General features: G+C 44.4%; 1 protein-coding gene across 2 annotated transcripts in view; it reads left to right on the top strand.

Moving 5' to 3' along the window:
- Positions 1–19,865, top strand: part of COX10 (cytochrome c oxidase 10) — a 31,667-nt gene that overhangs the window by 4,355 nt on the left and 7,447 nt on the right. For both annotated transcript variants that reach the window (XM_087389451.1, XM_087389450.1), the window contains 3 exons: positions 14,617–14,746; positions 18,937–19,074; positions 19,198–19,331. In XM_087389451.1, the coding sequence (XP_087245577.1) occupies positions 14,617–14,746; positions 18,937–19,074; positions 19,198–19,331 (402 nt within the window). The remainder of the gene's footprint in view (positions 1–14,616; positions 14,747–18,936; positions 19,075–19,197; positions 19,332–19,865) is intronic.

Genomic DNA, 19,865 nt, shown 5'->3' with positions numbered 1-19,865 from the left:
TGTACTGCCATCAGATTGTGCATGATCTGAGGAACTCATACTTAGAGTAGTTTCCAACTTCTCAAATACAAGTGTCCAGAAGTTACTTGTAAACTTTGAGTCCCTGTCACTGACTATGTCAGATGGCAAACCATACAGCTTGAACAAGTGGTCCACAAACTCGTGAGCCAACTGAACAGCTGAAATAGTTGTTCTTGTAGGTAAGAATCTAGCCATTTTTGTCAAACGGTCAACTATGACCCAAATAGAGTCATGACCCTTGCGCGTACGAGGCAAACCAGTAATAAAATCCATGGAAATACTCTCCCATTTATTACCTGGAATCTGTAATGGCTGTAATAAGCCCGCGCTTCTGAGGCGTTCAGCCTTAGTAACCTGACAAACTCGGCAACCTACCACATAGTTCTCTACGAATGCACGCATCTTAGGCCAATAAAAGGTATGCTTCACAAGAGACAGAGTCCTATGTATACCTGGATGTCCCGCACTAGGAGCATCATGACACTCCCAGAGAATCTTGGATTTTAGGTCCAGAACATCAGGCACACAAATCTTTTCATTCCGGAACAGCAAGCTGTTCCTAATCATCCACTGACCTCCCGCCGCCTGTATCCTAGGTGGCACAATCCCTGAGTCCTGGTCAACCATGGAATTCCCATCCTGGACTCTCTGCCAATAAGAACTGAAATGACTATGAGTTGCGTATAGCCCTCTCAAGGATTGAAATAGGTCTGAGGATATTTCCGTAAATGACAAAGCATTTACAAACTTAACTCGACTTAAGGCATCCGCCACACTATTCAACGAACCCTTACGATAACGTATTTCGAAATCAAAATCCTGCATTAACTCTGCCCATCTGGCTTTCCTTCCTCTCAATTCTGATCCATCACACACATACTTAATTGACTGCTGGTGATCAGTCAATACAAGGAACTTTGAACCATACAAGTAGTGTCTCCAAACCTTGAGAGCATACACTACTGCATAAAGTTCCTTCTCAAGTGTGGGCCAACGATACTGAGTGTCGTCTAGCTTCTTACTCTCAAAAGCTACAGGTCTGCCCTCTTGGAATAGAGCTGCCCCAATCGCATAATCACTCGCATCGGCCTCTAAAACATAAGGCCGGGTAGGATCGGGTAATGCAAGAACGGGTGCTTCCTTGATAGATAACTTCAAGGTTTCAAAAGCCTTGTTCATTGCATCTTCCAAGGGATCGGCTGAGTAGACCTGCGTCCACGACCTTTCAATATGTTGGTCAAGGGTACCGTGATTTGTGAATAATCACGGACTGACTTCCGAAGAAATACCGTAAATCCTAGGAAAGAGCGAAGTTGTTTCACAGTCTGAGGGATAGGCCAATCTAAAACCTTCTGGATATGATCCAGATCAATGCTAATACCTTCAGAAGAAATCTTGTGTCCTAAGTAAATGATCTCCTTCATAAAGAAGTCACATTTACTCATCTTGGCATAAAGCTTATGCTGTCTTAGAACAAGTAAGACAACCCGGAGGTGTCCTATATGATCCTCAAGCGTTTTACTATATACCAAGATATCATCTAAGAACACGACAACAAATTTACCCAGATAGTCTCTGAACAAATCGTTCATCATCTGCTGAAATGTAGCAGGAGCATTGGTCAAACCAAAAGGTAATACGAGGAACTCGTAATGACCATACCTAGTCCGGAATGCAGTCCTATCTATGTGTTTAGCATAGATACGGATTTGATGATAACCCGTACGCAAATCTATCTTAGTGAAATACTTCGCTCCGGCCAAACGGTCTATCAAATCATCAGAACGAGGTAAAGGATAGCGGTTCTTAATTGTAACTTTATTTAGTCGTTTATAATCTATACACATCCTCCAGGAAGAATCCTTCTTCTTTCTTAAGAGGACAGGTGCACCCCAAGGAGATTTACTTGGGCGGATATAGCCCATATTCAGGTAATCCTGAAGCTGGATAGCTAACTCATCCTCCTCTACCTGGCTCATCCTATACGGTGGTACACTGATAGGTTGAGCCCCTGGGACTAAGTCTATGCGATGATCTACTGCCCGTTCTGGAGGTAACCCTTCCGGCAGTTGAGCTGGGAATACGTCCTTAAAATTATCTAACAACGTTCTCAATTCGCGGTGTTCAAACACACTTAATTCATTTTTGTTAATTACCGAAACAACAAATGAAGAAAGTGGAATCAAAACACACTGATAGACATCATAATGAGAAGTGTTCAATATATTCCGAAGCTGCATCGCAGATACAATAGGCCCCTGAGAAGGGGTAATCTTATCACACTGAATACAAAATTGGGTGCCTTTGTCTACAAAAGAAAGCGTATGCTCCGTCCATCCAATCTGGATATTGTGGGTTTTAAACCACTCTATCCCGATCAGCAAGTCTACATGCTCTAAATGCATAACATAACATGTGAGAGCTCCCGTGTAGGCTTGAATCCGGATGGGAAGCGCTTCAACCTTGCGATCCCAAAACTGCTTCCCAGCTGGAAGCTGCACCTCGTAGGTGTGGTCGCTAGGTACTGTGGACAGCCCCATCTTCTGCACAAATTTGTAATTAACAAAATTGTGAGAGCTGCCCGGATCAAAGAGAATGTGAACCTGTTGGTCCCTAACTTCTCCATAAACTCGGAAAAGATCATGGGAACCAAATAACGAAGTATTAAAGGTACAATTACAAGAAAGGGGGCAGGTAATGACATTTACTGAAATACCTGTCATCGTAACCTGGTTGGCTCCCTTGGCTGCGGTACGTGGACCTGCCTGGAGCTTCGGTCCTAGCACCAATTTCTGGTTCTTCCGCTTAGGACACTCATTCTTCGTGTGGCCCCGCTCCTCGCAATAGAAACACCGGCCCTCTTTCTTGAGCCTAAGAGTGCGAAGGAAACGGGCCTTACCATTCTTCGCAGGAGTTAAGCTTTTCCTGGAGGCGTTGTCCGTAGACTTCGTCTCCCCAATACCAGTTGCATGCTGAAAGAACTTGCGTTTGTTCTTTCCGCTGGTCTCGGTAACTGTGGTTGCCTTGGTTCCGGCCATGGTATCATCATATATGCGCGCATATGTCATGGCCTCCTGCAATGTTGTGCACTTGTTATTCTTAATCTGTAACTTATAGGAGTCTGGCAAACCATCCACGAAAAAACCTAACAAGGTTACAGGATCCATTTTGGTGGCCCTGGTTTGCAGATCCCTAAATCTCTGAAGATAAACTTTAAAAGTTAAATTCAATTTTGACATATCGAGGGCTTTGAGCTTGCCGACGATATCATAGTCATCTTCCTTCTTCAGGAACTCCTTCTTGAAGATACCCTCAAATTCTGTCCAAGTGTCAGGCTTAGGCTGAAGTTCTTTCCACCAAAGCAAGGCTTTACCTGACATAAACCCTGCTGCTAGCTGAATCTTTTTCTCGTCTGGATAGGGGTGAAATTGGAAGTGTACTTGCCACTTGTGCAACCAAGTGTCAACCACCTCCTTTGTTCTTGATTTCTGGTCACCGGGAAAGGGATCCGGAGTGATATTCGGGCCTAGCACGGAGGCCATGGCATCCACATGCGTGAGTGCCTGAACCGTGCTAGCCAGAAGAGTCAAAGTAGCTTGTATCCCTTGGAGTTGCTGTGTCAACCCCGATTGATTAGCGTTGACCTGCTCAAATTTACCATCCAGAGCAGTCGTGAACTCACTGAAGGCTTTCTTAGTGATCAGGTCGTCATAGAGACCCTGATCATCCTCTCCCACTGGAGTGTAGTCTAATTCCTGCTCCCCCATAGTGAACTCGGGATTCGGAGCATCAGACATGGCTGAATACTGATTCGATTACAAACGGAGAGAAATAAATAACTGAAACGGAGCACGGAGGGAGATGGAGTAGAAGAAAACCGTCCCAGATAAATCTGACAGAAAGGATGCTGGAATCTGGAAGACCACGAGTCCCGGTGCCTCCCCGAATCTGCAACCGGATGCGCAGTCGACAATAGAGGCTGTACGGACTGCTGACGTGGCCTGTACGGCTGCTGACGCAGTCCGTACGGTGGCTGCAGAAGCTGACGCAGTCGCTGTACGGAGCAGCAGCAAGTACAAGAGCAGGCGAAACAGTCCGTACAGGCTGTACGGCTGTCGCTGTAACTGTACGGACTGGTACGGAAACTTTGGGAGCTGTGCAGGGCTGACGCAGGCAAGGCGGATGCAGGGAAACTGCTCGAACAGGGCGCTGCTGAAGGGCGAGGCTGGCTGGCACAGATCTCGAGGTGAGATCTCGAGACTCAAGGCTGCTTGTGGGTAGCCTAGCACCCAGCCCCCACCTATATAGGGTGCAGGGCTGCCTTATTTGAAACCCCTGATCTGCAAAATAACCACACACAACATCAGAACTGAGCAGGCTGCTCACCACCCAACCGTGACATCTACGGGATATGATCCCGAATCAGAAGATGTCCCCCCGAGCCACGAGCTGAGCTACTGGCACGAACTCCCAATCAGATCCCAACCAGCCTGGTGTCCCATACCACCAGGTGGCGCTGTGAAGCCCTGGATCTGCCACTGGGCCTTGGGCTACGCTAAGATGCAGGCGCGCGTCCGCGACACAATCCAGGATCAGACCTAGCACCTGGGAACGAGACTTGCTCCCAACTGCACTCTGAGAACTGAACCCCCTGGGCCTCTTTTATAGACTCGGGCCCCGGTGCCAAAAATAGCGAAGACCTATAAATAGTTCGTACCCTTGCCACTCAACCCGAGAATCAAGCCTGCCTAGCTCTAAGCCTCCCCAGGCTAACCTGAGCTAGTTCTGTGTACCTAGTACACGTCAGATACCGATCCGTGCACATGACATGCGTACTGATGAGCTGGGGTGGGCTGAAGCCCTCATGCACTGCTGGCTGAAGGGAATGAGGTGTGGAGGTCTCTGTTATAGGCTGAAACCCCCCTGGAAATGGCTGATTTGCCTTTCTGCCAAGGGACTCCTGTGAGCATACTCTTTGACACCCACTCCACTAGTGTGGGCAGGACACCCTATGAAGGAGCTTTTGGGATAAAGTTCAAGACACTTCTCACCAGGACATCCGAGAAGGTGTACGAGGCGGATCGCATCATGGCGTCCTATGAGCAAATCATGGAGTCCTATGAGCAAACCATGGTGTCCTATACTCCATCTGAGTTAAGGCATATCAGTTGAGCTACAAGGCCTGCCATGTGGTCCAGAAGCAGACCAGTCTCATCCACATATAGAACTAGATCATGCATATTTTGAGCAATAGCACGCAGAATTGGATAGCAATAGCATCAGTAGAAGACAAAACAGGTTAACATGCATAGTGACTTTTTGGTCAACGTTCGACTATTGGTTGACCTGGTCAGCGTAGACCATTGATAAGGCTTGTCAGAGAGGCCAGGGATGGTGGGTTTCAGCCTATAACAGGCCCTCCAAGCCCTTATTCTATTCGATCCACGGCTCAAGCAGTTCCTAGCCCCTCATTAGAAGAATCAGCCTGTTTAGCCATCAGAAGCAGCAGTTCCAGCACTCAGCCCTCTGCTTCAGTCTGCAGCAGCCCCCCCAGCATCCTCTCCATTCCCTCAGCTTCTCAATATTCAGTGCCATCGTGGGATCTTTCCTAATGCCTTTATTTATCTCAGCCAGTTCTAAGTATGGATGGCCAGCCATAGCCTCTACAGCTAGTAGCCCCAGTGAGGATCTAAAAGATGTATATAATTCCGTGGAGTGAGGGAAGCCTAGACTTGTGTTTAGTGGTGCTTTGGTGCTAAGAGTGCCAAAGAGAATACTTTGCAGAAACTCCTAGCCTTCCCTTATGCAATAGTTACGAGTTTGATGTGATGAGCCTTATGCATGCACACAATGTCTCTCCCTCTCTTCTCAGTTAGCATTCAGGCTTCCACACCCAGTAGATTGTATTGGCACAGCTAGTGAGAGAGCATGTAATCTTCATGCCTGTTACAGGGACTTCCATTATTGTCTGGATTTTGAAATGTGGCAGCTTAAGCTATCCTCTCATAGGTAAAGTATCTAAAAGACCTTTTGAAAGCGTTTGACACGGGGAGTGTAAACCTTAATAAACTCCCATGGAAGCCGAAAGATCAACAATACACTGATACTGATACTGTTGCAGAAAAGCCAGATCCTAATATAGAAGAACCTGATATGATTAGAGAAAAGCCAGATCCTGTTACAAAAGAGCCTGATGGGATTACAGATGAACCAGAGACTTTTACAGAAAAGTTCAGACAACAGGTTACCCCAATGCAAGATGCAAGTCATGGACATGATCATGAAGATGATCCATTGGTTTCTTTGCCAGAAGAAACGGATGTGGAACTTGATTATGTTTAAATGGGTTCAGGTGGCAATAGTTTTTTATGAACAAAAATCCTTGTACCACCAGGTGTGCCAGCTTTGTTGGATGCCACCTGTTATAGGCAGCTTGTTGGCCATTACCATGCACTGTGGATTGGTTTGTACCAAAGATGATGAGATTGAAGATGTTTGACATAGAGATGTGGTGGGAAGAAGAGTCAGAAAATTTTGTGAAGGTGAAGGACAATGATGAGTGCTTGGATTCATCTAGGTGCTTTACTGGTATTGCTGACACAGAGGAGGATTCTTTGACAGGACCTCTGGATCCCAGAGTTAGATGGATGCCTTGACTTAGGAGGGTGGCACGAAAGGACTATACATGGAAACCTATGGTCCATGTAATGTGGATATTGTTTTGGGAATTGATTTATCGAGATTGTTGTTTTATTATACACCTTGCCAGATGGAGGATGGGTCGAAAGAGACCTTGAGAGCATGGTGACTGGAAGACCCCAGGCTGTTCACTTATCATGAGGGGGACAACTGGATGATGTGGGCAACTAGATTGCTTGAGGTCAAAGGCAGGAACGTGGCTAACCAAGGTGGTACCATCAGGTGCTACCAAGGATGGGGACCTGTGTACCAGGGTGGTTTGCTTATGCAAGACCGGATCTGGAGGGACAAGAGCAATTGGTTGAAAGACCAAGAAGTGACATCGACACCGCAATATTCAAGAGGGCTTCATCATGGGAGTTATTGGAGCATCTTCTTTGACAAGTTGGGATCAGGCCAAGATGTGTTGGTGGGAGGGGGTGTTGGAAAAGTCACCTCCATGTGTATGCTGCCATATGAGGGAAGCATAGAGAAGGTGTACTTAGGGTTTATGGGGCTGCCATATGGGCAGCACATTGGCTGCTATGTGTAGACACAATCCACACATAACACACAATGCTCATGAATTATGCTCCTTCATTACAGGATACCCCCCTCCCTTACACCTTTATTGCATTCTCTTACACCTCATGAACAAGAAGATACTTAACTCTCTTCGCACACTTACTTCAAAGATGCCACATCACCCTGGCTATCCACACTCTATATCCATATATATACGCTCTATACATCAACAATCTCCCCCTCAAGCTCAACATGAGATTGTACATCACATTGGCCCAAGGCCTCTCTAAAAAGACAAAACTTATCTTTACGTAATGAGTTGGTAAAGATATCTGCAACCTGGGCATCTGTCCTGACAGATCTCATGTCAATCTCTCCACTGATCACCTTCTCCTTGATATAGTGATGGTGGATCTCTATTTGTTTAGTCCTTGCATGGTAAATGGGATTTTTGGCCAATTCCATCGCTGTGGTCGTCTTCCTCGTCGTCATCATCACCATCTTGAAGAACACAGGCAGAGGATCTTCATGGCTTTTACTGATGCAGACTGAGTTGGCTCAATGGATGAAAGGACAGAGCTGCTGTTATGTCAGTATGTGAAGCCACATGGCTGAGGCTTGCTCGTAGAAGATCAGAATGATATATAGTTTTGGTTGCTGATGATAGACGCTTTATATGCTTTGCAAATATTTGCCTTTGCCTCCGCGGGTCTTTAGAAACCCAGTATAGCTGCTTATGCTTGGGCACTGATGACGACATAAGTGTTGCTTTGCTTGCTAAGTATGTCTTCCTTTTGTTTTTTTTTTAAGTTTTTGTTTACCTCTTTTTTCTTCTCTTTCATTTTCTCTTTTATATTCTTTGTAGATTTTGATCTTTAGACAACAAAAAATCTAAATTTGTATGATTGGACTTATTCTAGTCTTACAAAGGTATATTTGCCTTTGCCTTTCCATGGGCCTTAGGTTACAGCTGCCTGGTTAGTGCCATTATTACCCTCGATGAGTCGTATTAGTTCCTGTTTCTATTCCTTCTAAGCATTTCTTGCATGAGATCTTGAAGTGAGCTGCCGTATCAAAGCTGGAGATACATTTCTAATTTATGTTAAGAATGACAGGCATAAGTATTTCATTCTATATTCTGTCTTTAAGAGTTGTGATGTATGTTAGTTCACGAGGGCGAATCCCCTCTCATATCCTCCAAGGAGACAGCTTTCCTCTGAGTTGCAGCATTCTGCGAGCATTGCTTATCTACAAATTATCTATCATTTCATACGCTCATGAGGGCGAAGCTCCTCTCATATCCTCCAAGGATACAGCTTTCCTCTGAGTTTCAGCATTCTGCGAACATTGCTTATGTATTAATTATCCTGCAATATCTATCATATATATGTTGAATTGTATACGCTCATATAATGATTAAGGAGCGAAATCTAATGTTGCTTGGGATAACACATGAATTGTCCATCCTTTGCATCTCTTTCTTCTATTGTTCTAGCATCTATGACATGTTTTATGGAAGATTCATTGACAATCTTCCAGATCCCTTGCTAATGAGAAGCATCTTTGATGTGAGCTGTCATACCCATGCCTGTGAGCTTTTTTTCCACACTGTTTGCTATTCCCACAGAATGCACAATATTACCTTAACCAAATGAGTCAAGTACAAGGATTTCTCATCTATATGCACTTTGGTACTTAATCACCGAGGTTCAAATCAAAAAATGCATGGCTCAACTGGCGTTGATTGAGCTCGACGGTGAGCTTGATGTCAATATGTGCCCTCTTTGCGTACATGTCACCGCTTCGATTCCCTTATCACTATGCATATTATATTAAGCCATACCTGCCAATAAAAAGACCACATCTGCTAAGAAAAAGACCTAACTGTGGCTGAACAATTGCAAAGAAGACACTAGTATCTTACAAAGGAGAAAACCCTAGGTGGGTTTGATAATATGCCAAATTGGGATTGTTGGGAAGTTTCCTCCTCACAGCACTTGCAAACTTGCACCAAGTATCAAAATACTACTAACCACCTCATTTGCATGCCAAAACGGTCAAATTGCACTAAAGCTGATATAGGTGGCCTTTAAAAGTGTGCAGTCTGTTGCAAATTGCATTGTTATGCATGCTAATAGTTTGTCACAAGAAACTGCATAAAAATGCTGCATGCATTTTCTTACAGGAAATGTGTTATTTGTGATTTTAACGCTTGCAAAGCTTCTGGCACAATTGTAATTTGTACGACCATTTTGACCATGTTTATATGGCAGCACAATACTCAGGACTTACCTGGGGAAGCACAAAAGTTGGTAAGTATTTTTTAGAAAATGCTGAAATTCAGCTTGAAACAATGCACGGGATGTTTAGAAACTTAAGAAATAGTGTGTGCAATAGGATGAAGCTGAAAGAAAGCCTTCAAATGCAATTGCTTGCTGACCGTGGGTGGGCTTTGATACCACTTAAAGATAAATAGGAAGAAGAAAGAAAGAAAGAAAGATGTATTAACTGTTGGGTGCAGGAAGCAATGGAATGAGAATGAAGTGCAAAGGGAGAAAACAACAAATTGAAGCAAGAACGAAGTACTGCCCCCAAGTCAACCATGTGGTTGACCAGAGAAGTCAATTCGTAGAGTTGACCTGACCTACAAGGCTCATACCAGGGCTAAGTGCTAACAACCCCCCCCCCCCCCCCCCCCCCCCCCCTGGTATGGCTGAAGTAAGGTGTAACTCTCCGAAGAGTGTCTCTAAAGCTGCCCCAAGTTTTCAAAATGGAAGCCATGAGAGGGGAAGAGGGAGACCTAAGATGGGCTGAAGTAAAAATCCATTTGGAGCTGTCCATCGAATCTGCCCCATGAGAAGGTGTACAAGATTGAATGCTGCGTAAGAAAAAATCTTTCCAAGGCTCCTGTCCAGACATCAATCCTCTCACTACAAATTTGCAGAGCAAGGCCATACACTGCAAGTTCAGATCAATAATATTGAGACCTCCTTCCCCTGTGGGGAGAATTAGGGTCTCCCAAGCCACCTTGGCTACAACATCTGAGGTGCCATCTAACGCACTCCATAGGAAGTTCCTGATAGGTCTCATGAGCTGAGATATTGAGTGATCCCTCATGTAACAAAAGGAGGCAAGTGTAAAACATGTGAAAATGCCTCAAACTTGGGCCCAGACAGTCGCTCTCGAACATACTGATAGTGGACCTCAATATGCTTTGTGGGCGCATGAAACACTGGGTTTCTAGCAACCGCCAAAGCACTCTTGCTGTTGGTGTAGATCGTAGTAGAGTCGGGATGAATGATATCAAGATCTGCAAGTAACTTGCGAAGCCAATCTCACTCTATTGTAGCTGTGCAAATTGCTTTGTACTCAGCTTTACAACTGGATGTGGCAACTGTAGGCTACTTCTTGCTGAACGAATAGATGCATGAAGCTCCAAGCATAAAATAGTTGCCGCTGTGTGACACCCTAGTATCGTAACATCCTGCCTAGTTGCTGTCCGTGAATGCATGCAAAACAAGTGGGGCTTCTGAATCATAGAGTAAACCGAAATGCTGTGTGGCCTTAAAGTATCAAAAGACCTGCTTCACTGCTTGCCAATGCTGCGTACTAGGCTTGTGCATGTACTTGTTGAGCTGGGAAATGGCATACTGAAGATCAGGCCGGGTATGACAAAGGTATATGAGGCAACCAACAGCCTGCTGATAAAGGGATGCATCAAATGGTGGACTTCCATCCTTGGAGGAGAAACGAAAGCCAGGCTCCAATGGAGTAGAAAGTGGCTTGCAATCCTCGATCTGGAAGCGATCAAGGAGCTGTCCAATATACTTGAACTGTGACTGACTCATCATCATAACCCCCCTCAACGTATGCAAACTGTATGCCCAAGCAATAGTGCAACCGGCCCATATCTGTCATGGCAAAAGACTGTTGTAAATCAGCCTTGAAATCTGCAATTTGTTCCATATCTGCCCTAGTGATAAGCATGCCATCCACATATAAAATCAGAATTAAAAATTCTGATGCACTCTTTCGGACATAAAGAGTGGCCTCGGTTGGGCTGTTCTGAAAGCCACAGGCTATCAAAAATGCATGTATCTTCGCATACCATGTTGGGGGTGCCTTCTAGGGCTCCCCTTCTCCTCCCCCGCCCCCTCCCCTCGCCCTCCCTCTCCCCCCCCGCTGCTCTCTCCCTCCCTTTCATGGCATCCATCCATTCCTTGTTGTCAAAGGCATCCTTGTGACATAAAGGTTCTCATTGCATGCAGTAGCAACCAAAGCTACAGCCAAATAGTTGCCATGCATCTGTTTAGTGCACCTCTAGTGTGAGCTGGTAAAGGCTCAGCTTGGTTGCTGTCCCTCAGTGTGTCCAAAAGCCATCTCGGGACTGATTTTTGCTGTCTAATGAAAGCACTCTCCTGTGCAACTGCCTGCTCAATAGCATGGTCATCAAGTGAAGACATATTAGGCTGAGTAGGAGCTATAGGTGGAGAATGGGCACTGCTAGAAGTGTATGGCACAACACTGTGCATTGGCTGCTCTGGATCTGTGGGCGACTGAAAGAGAGGCAACAATGTATCAAAGACATATGAGGAATCAACAGTAGGCTGTTTTTTGCATTCTAGCCAAGGTAAAGGCCCATTTTCAGCAAATACATCATCTCTACTGACAATGACCTTGCCCGTGCTGGGCTGATACAACCTGTATCCCTTGCTCTCTGCACTATAACCAATGAGTATGCATTTTACAGCTTTGTCTTCAAGCTTGTGCCTCAGTTGAGATGGCACATGAGCATAAACCAATGACCCGAACACCCGCATATGAGAAATTTCAGGTTTGCGACTATGCCATGCCTCGTAAGGTGTGATAGTCTTCAATGCCTTTCGGGGTGCCCGATTGAGCACATAGTTGGAGCACATGACAACATCCAACCAAAACTTATTTGGCAAAGACTTCCCTTTGAGCATGCACCTGCCCATTTTCATCTCGGACCGATTTTTGCTCTCTGCCAACCCGTTTTGTTGCGGAGTATAAGGCATTGTACATTGATGAATAATACCCCGAGCTGCCAAAAAATCAGAGAGTTCATGGGACGTGTACTCTTCCCCCCTGTCAGTGTGTAGAGTAAGGAGCTTGTGCCCTGATTCATTTTCAGCCATGGCAAGCTAATGTCTGAAGCATGGGAACACATCAGATTTGGCCTTCGTGCCATATATCCAAGCAAATTTGGTGTGGTCATCCACAAAGGTAGAAAAGTAAAGGTAGCCCCCAAGAGATGCTGTCCGCATCGGCCCGTACACATCACTATGCACAAGGTGAAGCTTCCTGGATGCAGCACCAACTATCCCATCTTTTGGAAATGAGAAACGATGCATTTTACCTAACAAGCATGCCTCACAAACATGTTTAGCTGGTGCATGCATGGGTGGGAGAGCAACCACCATGTCGTGTGAATGCATTTTAACCAAGCTTCTGTAGTTGAGGTGACTCAACCTTGCATGCCATAAGTGGGAATTTGAAATTATAGATTCAGCTACCAAATTTGCGTATACAGCAGGTTGATTGTCATAAACATCAAGATGATGATCCTAGAAGAAAGTGACCCAGTAAGTACTATGCTTTCATCGTATTGGTTGTCATACACGGCACATCGATAACCATCAAAGAGAACCCGAAAGCCATTCAAGGAATGGCTGCAATGAAGATGAGGTTCTTCTTGATACGTGGGACAAACAAAACGTCCATGAGCGTGACCGTATCACCTGAAACTGAAGTGACCTTGACTTGGCCCATGTCTTTCACGGAATATGATGCATTGTTGGCACATGTCACTGTGCCACCATGTGGAGCAGCCACCAATGTCTAAAAGAGTGATCTGCAAGAAGTGGTGTGCTTGGAAACACCACTGTCGAAGCACCAATCTGACTTAGAATCTAAGATAGACAAGGCTGTAGCATGCTTCTCTAGATAGTACTGGCATGTTACCGTGAAAGCCCATTCATGGTGAGCAATGTTTGCTGCCTCATGACCATGATCTGGGGCAGCAGTAGTAGTAGTGACAGCAAGTCCCTTTTGCTTCTTTTTCTTTCCAGAAGCGATGTACTTGTGACATTCAGCAATGTCATATCCTGGCTTCCTGCAATAATTACAGCGTTTGTTGTTTCTCTTCTTTGCATCAGACGGGGCAGAAGTATATGAGCCTCCAGAAGACTTTTGTTTGCTGTAATTGTGCTTATTCTTTCCCTTATTGATGTGTTCAGTGACAAAAGCCTGATTTGCAATTTGAGAGGCAACACGATTTGTGCGACTCTGCTCCTCCTGCAGAAGAAAGGAAACAGGCTGGTCGAAAGTATAAGCAATGGGATTGCCCATGGCAACCAACCTCAATGTAGTAGCAAACCCTCGGTAGGACTCAGGAAGTCCATTAAGTGTCGTGGACACTACTTGAGCATCTGAAATAATTTCATCCACATTGATGAGTTGCTCTTGAAAATCCTTGAGTTTTGTGATGTGTGCATCCATGCTGTCCCCCTCTTTCATTGTGACATTCTCCAATTGCTTGGGTAAGAAAGCAACACTTTCCTCATTGCGAACCTGGTAAAGGTTAGCCAAGATGTCCCACGCAGCCTTTGATGTTTTGCAAGACTGAATGTGAGGAATGATATGTCTCTTGACTGAAAAAGCAATATGATAGAATGTGCTTGGGCATCTCTATCATCCCATCTGGCTGTAAAGCTCTAGAATTTTGACACTCTAACATAATAAATGGATTCATTCATATCATTTTGATCATTTTGACTACAAACATGACCATATTTGGAGTCTGATTCACCAAGTTATGGCCGAAATAAAATTGCTAGGAGGAGCCTTCCAAGAGCCGCGATATCGCGGCCTTCTGGGAGGCTCCTCCTCCCATTATTTTTTGCCTTGAAAATGGAGATTTCACAATAAAACACATACTTTGACCCCTTTCTTCCACCCCTCCTTTCTTGACCCTTGCAAAAATATTACCAAATATTTTCAAAATTTGTTGTTTGTGTGTAAGACAATTGATTCCTCACAATATCATGGGTAGGACAACAACTGTAAAAGTAAGCAATGCATGCTACTTTTTGAACATAAATCATCATACTAGAATGTCAATTTTATGAAAGTCCTCGCTCAAACTGTCACCTCGCTCGAATGCAGTTGCTCGAATCCTAATAATCCTCTTTTTTTCTCAATCTGTTTCTACAAGGCTTAATATAGTAAGCAATTTGAGGGCTCGAGAAAAGATCAGGAAGTGGACTTTTCACTAAGACTACCTTTGTACCTTATTCTTTTTATGTAAAATTATGGCAACATGTATATAGTTGTAAGAGTTCTAATTTGTGGTCAAATGTGTTGGAATAGTATGCTTGTTGTGACAACAGCAGGATCAGGATTCATCATGGGTAGTGGAACATCCATAGACTATGCGGGGCTTTTATGGACATGCCTGGGGACTTTTTCCATTGCTGCTGCAGCTAACACCATCAATCAGGTCATCTTTAAGAATTTATGTATTCAAAGTCTTTCCTTGCTCTGCCTTAGTAATGCATGCTTACTTCTCAATTATTCTCGCTCTTTTGTTGTAGTAAGCTTGATAAAAATTTAAGTTATGTGCTCTGCAATCATATCTACCCTAGGTTCATTTTGATGTGCAAGACAATATAACTTAGGACTGCATTTCAATCATTTAAGATTATTTTCATACTTATTCGAAGACCAATTCATGTATTGTGTGTCATCAAATTGTTTGGAAACTTTTGTAATGATGACTTCAGCATTGAAAGATGCTTTGCAATAGCATTCGCGTAGATGTTGACCATGTATTATCTATGGTTTTCAAAAGCAAAGCATCTACCGTTTTCAAAGAAAAATATTAAATTGGTTCAGAATTGTGCAATACATGTTTTTTTCACTACAATAGAACCTTGATCCAGCGTCCTACCTAACTGAATGAGCGAGACCCCCTTGGCACACCTTTCAAGTCTATCCCAGAAATTACACAGCCATTCCTCAAAGCTGGAAGCTGCAAACCCGCACCTCACTCGAGCCTTTACCTAGCTTTATTTTTTGAACAAAACAAATCGCTCCTCTCAAGGAACATCAAGGCCTTTACCTGGCTTTATTTTTTGTACAAAACAACTCACTCCTCTCAAGGAACATCAAGGCCTTGCAAAACTATATGCAAAAGTTCCATCATTGCCATGGGTGTGAACCGCTGTAACATGCAATGGTTATCTGATCGTGTAATCACAGCAAGGCCTTCTTTAAACCTTTAGCGAGGAATTAGCGTTATGCACCATAGAGAGAGAAAGGAGATGAGGGTAGAGAGAGAATAGAGACAACAACCGATTGGGTTCCTGTACCCACTGAGGGCCCCCTCCCCCAATCAGGGGAGAATTTGCTTTAATACTTGGAGAACTGAAAGATACAAATAACACTCTTCAAGAGAGCACGGAAACGCGCTTCTGAAGAGTACACTGTGCACACATATTGCAGACCCAATGACGTGAGAGGCAACTCCAACCAATACTGAGACCTTGATGCTGTCCACACTGACAATGTAGGGCACTTCTGCAAGGCAAGGAAGAGGCTTGTGCTGTTGACCGGTATGCAGGGTTACTGCGTGAGTGAGAGAGTGAAAGCTAGGAGTAATAGAATCTAAGAGAGAGCTGAGATAGGACTGAGATATAGAGCGGAGAAATGAGCTGTGCAAACTACAAAAGAGAACTTTAAAGAGCTGCTGAGACAGTACCCAAACCTTACTCCATTTGCTGGTCCAAATCCCCAATTGTTGTACATCCAAATCCCCAATTGTTGTGCTGCGTAGACACCTTCCAGAAAGGCTGAACTGAGGGCCAAGAGCTGAGGCTGATCATGGCGAACTTTGGAGGTGTTAAGGGGCTGCACAAGGGGGCTGGAGAGGAGCTGTAGGAGCGGCTGAAGGCAGGGGAGCTGAGGCCTGGAGCCCCCCTTTATATAGGGGGCTGAGCCAACCAGCCCCAAACTGGCCGACTTTCAGTCAACTGGTTTGTGCTGGCTATTTGGGCCCTTTAGCCTGCATCTACTGCCAAGGTAATGTGACAAGTAGTCACTGGTGCCAAACAACCAATGGAAGAGCAAGAACAATAGCCAATTTGCTTAACCTCGGTTACTTGTACCACATGTTCCTAGCACTGGCCACTGCTGTACCATCTAGGTCTTACATAGGATGGGAATATTTTTGTAACCAAAATATCAGGTAAAGCATGACAATTAACATATTACTGCAGAGAGACTGCTTTCAGTACTGACCTTAGATGCCATAAGTTGAGGGCATACAGATTCTGACCTGTCCCTCCACGCGCTATGAGCTTAGGGTGCCTTAGTCATGTAAGAGTTGTGATTTTTTTTTGCCGATGTACATTGTTTTCCATGATTGGATCACCTTTATGCTATTTCGAGATTCTATGCAACTTTCTGCTTGGATCTAGAACTTGTGGCTGTAAAAAGCTCTTTGCTTGCCTCATCTCAAGAAGGTGCATGCAAAATGGATACGAAGCTCAGCTTGCCTCCCTTTCATTGAATAAAAGTGCTCTTTAGCCACCACTCTGAATATCTTATGTGCTTTCCTCTGTTAATCTTCATAGAGGTAGGATCATGTTGAACAGGTCCCACAAATCTGTGCCATGTCTCTTTAGTACCAGCTTGTTTTCCGGCTTCATTACAACATTCAAAGTGGCATAACCTGTTCCATGCATAATATCAGTTTTCTAGAGGAGCCTTGTATGTAAGAGATATTTTGATTAGATCTGTTCTGAAAATAATAATACCAAAAGTATCATGTGCTTGATTGGAATGACAGGAATGTATGAGGGTAACAGCAAATATTAGATTGTCTAGCTTTCTAGTTACTGTAGCTCCCAACCTTCTCATCGTGTCTATGCTATTCATGCATTGATGTGGCTATGCTCTTGGCCTCTCTCCATAGCCTCTCCACCACTCCAAAGGTTCTCCATTGCTCAAAGCATCTCTCACAAGCTTATCCACACTCAAACTCTCTTGGCCTCTCATGCCCACATTCTTAGTTTATGTGCTGAATCATGACTCTCATATGTGACATATTCAATTTCTATTCTGTATTATCTGCCCATTGCTCCTTCAAATTGTGGATGATCAGGCATTTTATGTTTCCTATAGATTTATGTGCATGCCTTTAAACACTTCCCCCCCACCCCCCTGCCCCCCCGCCCCCGCCCCCGCTCCCTGCCCCCCCCGCGGCCTGTTTCTTTCTTGTCCTCTTCTCCCTTGTATGAAAATTTCAGGATTGTTGCGCCTTTTGGCAAGGGGAGTTGACACCTGGATAGCAAATCAGGAACTCCCGAAATAAAAAGAAAAATTTATGCCTCGTAAAGTCTCTAAAAGTTTGAAAGCCTTGCAATGCCTGGTTCCTAATTTTTCAGGGAGCCAAAGCTCATCAATCCAAGGCATCATATGCTTTGTTGAATTGGACTATACCAAATGGTTTTCATGATAAGATAAGATAGTGGACTGCCTTAGCTTAGTTCTGTGACTGTGGCCAATATAAACCTTGAAGAAAGAAAAGTTAGGAATTTGTGCGGCAATGCTTCCTTGTTACAAAAAGCTTCTAGTGCAAGAAATGCAAATGTACCATTTAAGCAGTCTCCAAAAGCTTCAAAGGAGGAGCTGATATTGTCATTTTTTATAAAAATTTCGTTTGCTCTTCTCCCTTCCACCTTCTTCATGTGCTCCTTTTTTTGTTTCCATTTTTTCCTTCTCAAGGTGAAGTGTCCTACCTTCATGCAGCCCAAGGCTGCCATCACCCTGGGTGTGTAGGGCCTGTGCCTGGACCAATGAATCTCATTAAAAACAACCCTAATACGGAAGCCCAGCAAAGGGACTTGGACACTATCGGCAGAGACAGGGACCCCTAGTTGATGGATTGACGGTATTAATTAATTGTTTGCCGGGCGGGGGGGGCAATGAACGTATGCAAAAATTGAGGGGGGGGATTGATTAATGTAAGCGATTGAAAGAATGCGCATCGAGAAATGTGAGTGCAGTGGCTTATTGGAGAAGTCAACGTGCTGTTTGCAGAAACTTTGTGCGAATCCCAAGGTGCTGATTCGAGAGAGTTGGGAGGGAGGGAGCTGAGGATGAGCGAGTATATATGGAGGGGAGGGAGAGGGATGAGGAGGAGAGCCTGAGAGAGGAGAATGATGGATAGGAGAGAGGAGAGCGATGCAAGGGAGAGAAGGGAGGCGGCGAGGTGCAGGCAGAGGCAGGGTAGAGCAGCGCGGCATAGGTTAATTAGGTTAATTTGATAGGGAGGCGGTGAGACTTAGGCTAATTAGAAAATCCGGAGGCGACAAGAGCTAATTAATTAACTGAAAGGCGAGTAGAAGCAAATAGGTGCACAGAATATGACGTTGAGGTGGAGATTTGACGAAATTCTTGTCATTATCTCGAGTTTATCTTTAGTCCTTAATTTTGAAAATATGATGTTGATGCGCAAATGCATGCACATTTGTTTTAGTTCTGTATGCGTTGAAATCCCTATGCCTCAATTAATTGAAAATATGTTCGTCATATTGTTGTCGTTGGAATAGTTTTGGCATCAGGCATGCATCCCATCTGTTGGTTTGTTACCTTGTGACAATCCACCATCGGTTCTATTGGTTGCAGATCCTTGAAGTTGGTAATGATGCGAAGATGAGGAGGACAATGCAGAGGCCACTTCCAGCAGGTCGAATAAACACACAACATGCAATGGCTTGGGCTGTAACGACTGGTATTGGGGGAATTGCTTTGCTGGCAAGCCAGGTGCAGCCAAGCACTTTCATCAAAGGAGAGAGTGGACATTGATCTCTCAGTTCTGAGCTCAAGGAAACAATTAATAAAATTTTGATAGTGATTATTTGCTGCTATTCTGTAAGGATTTTGCAGGCCAATATGCTCGCAGCTGGGCTTGGTGCAGTTAATCTTGTCCTTTATACACTTGTGTACACTCCTTTGAAGCAAGTTCATCCAGTAAATACTTGGGTTGGGGCCGTGGTCGGTGCTGTTCCTCCACTTTTAGGGTACATTTATACTTCACAATTTTACTTTGCTTGTGGATAAGGACCTCTTTAAAGTTGATTTGCTCTGTGGCTTAGTGTGTGCAACAGATGAGCACTCAAATTGGTGCGTATTATAATGAGGATGTGTGATCTCTTTGGAAAAAGGATTAGTTGAAACCATTATTTGAGATGTGCAGCATTTAGGTAGTAGATCCAGGAGGATTCAGAAGTACTTCAAGCTGCCTGAGAGAAAGGAAAGATATATTAACGCCCTTGGAAGCCTCATGGGCCTATGGGACAAAGTACATCAAGAGAAGAAACTCATACAAGCCTGAAGCAAAGGGCCCTTATTGAGTGCGATTATAAGTAAAGGGATCAAGAGCTCAATCTGAAAATTGAAAACTGAAAACTGAAAACTGAAAACTGAAACTCAAGCCCCAAACTTTCTTTCTTTCTTTCTTTCTTTCTTTCTTTCTAGCGCCATGGTGGCTCTCCGGTGGGCTGCAAAGATGTCCCGGATCTGCGGAGCTGTCTCTCTGTGGTAGAGGACGTGGT

This window comes from Dipteris shenzhenensis, chromosome 18, assembly GCF_047967505.1.
Source record: "Dipteris shenzhenensis isolate YYH24624 ecotype China chromosome 18, Dip_SZ_1.0, whole genome shotgun sequence".
Classification (NCBI taxonomy): Eukaryota; Viridiplantae; Streptophyta; class Polypodiopsida; order Gleicheniales; family Dipteridaceae; genus Dipteris; species Dipteris shenzhenensis.
This window is presented reverse-complemented; position numbering and strand designations above follow the sequence as displayed.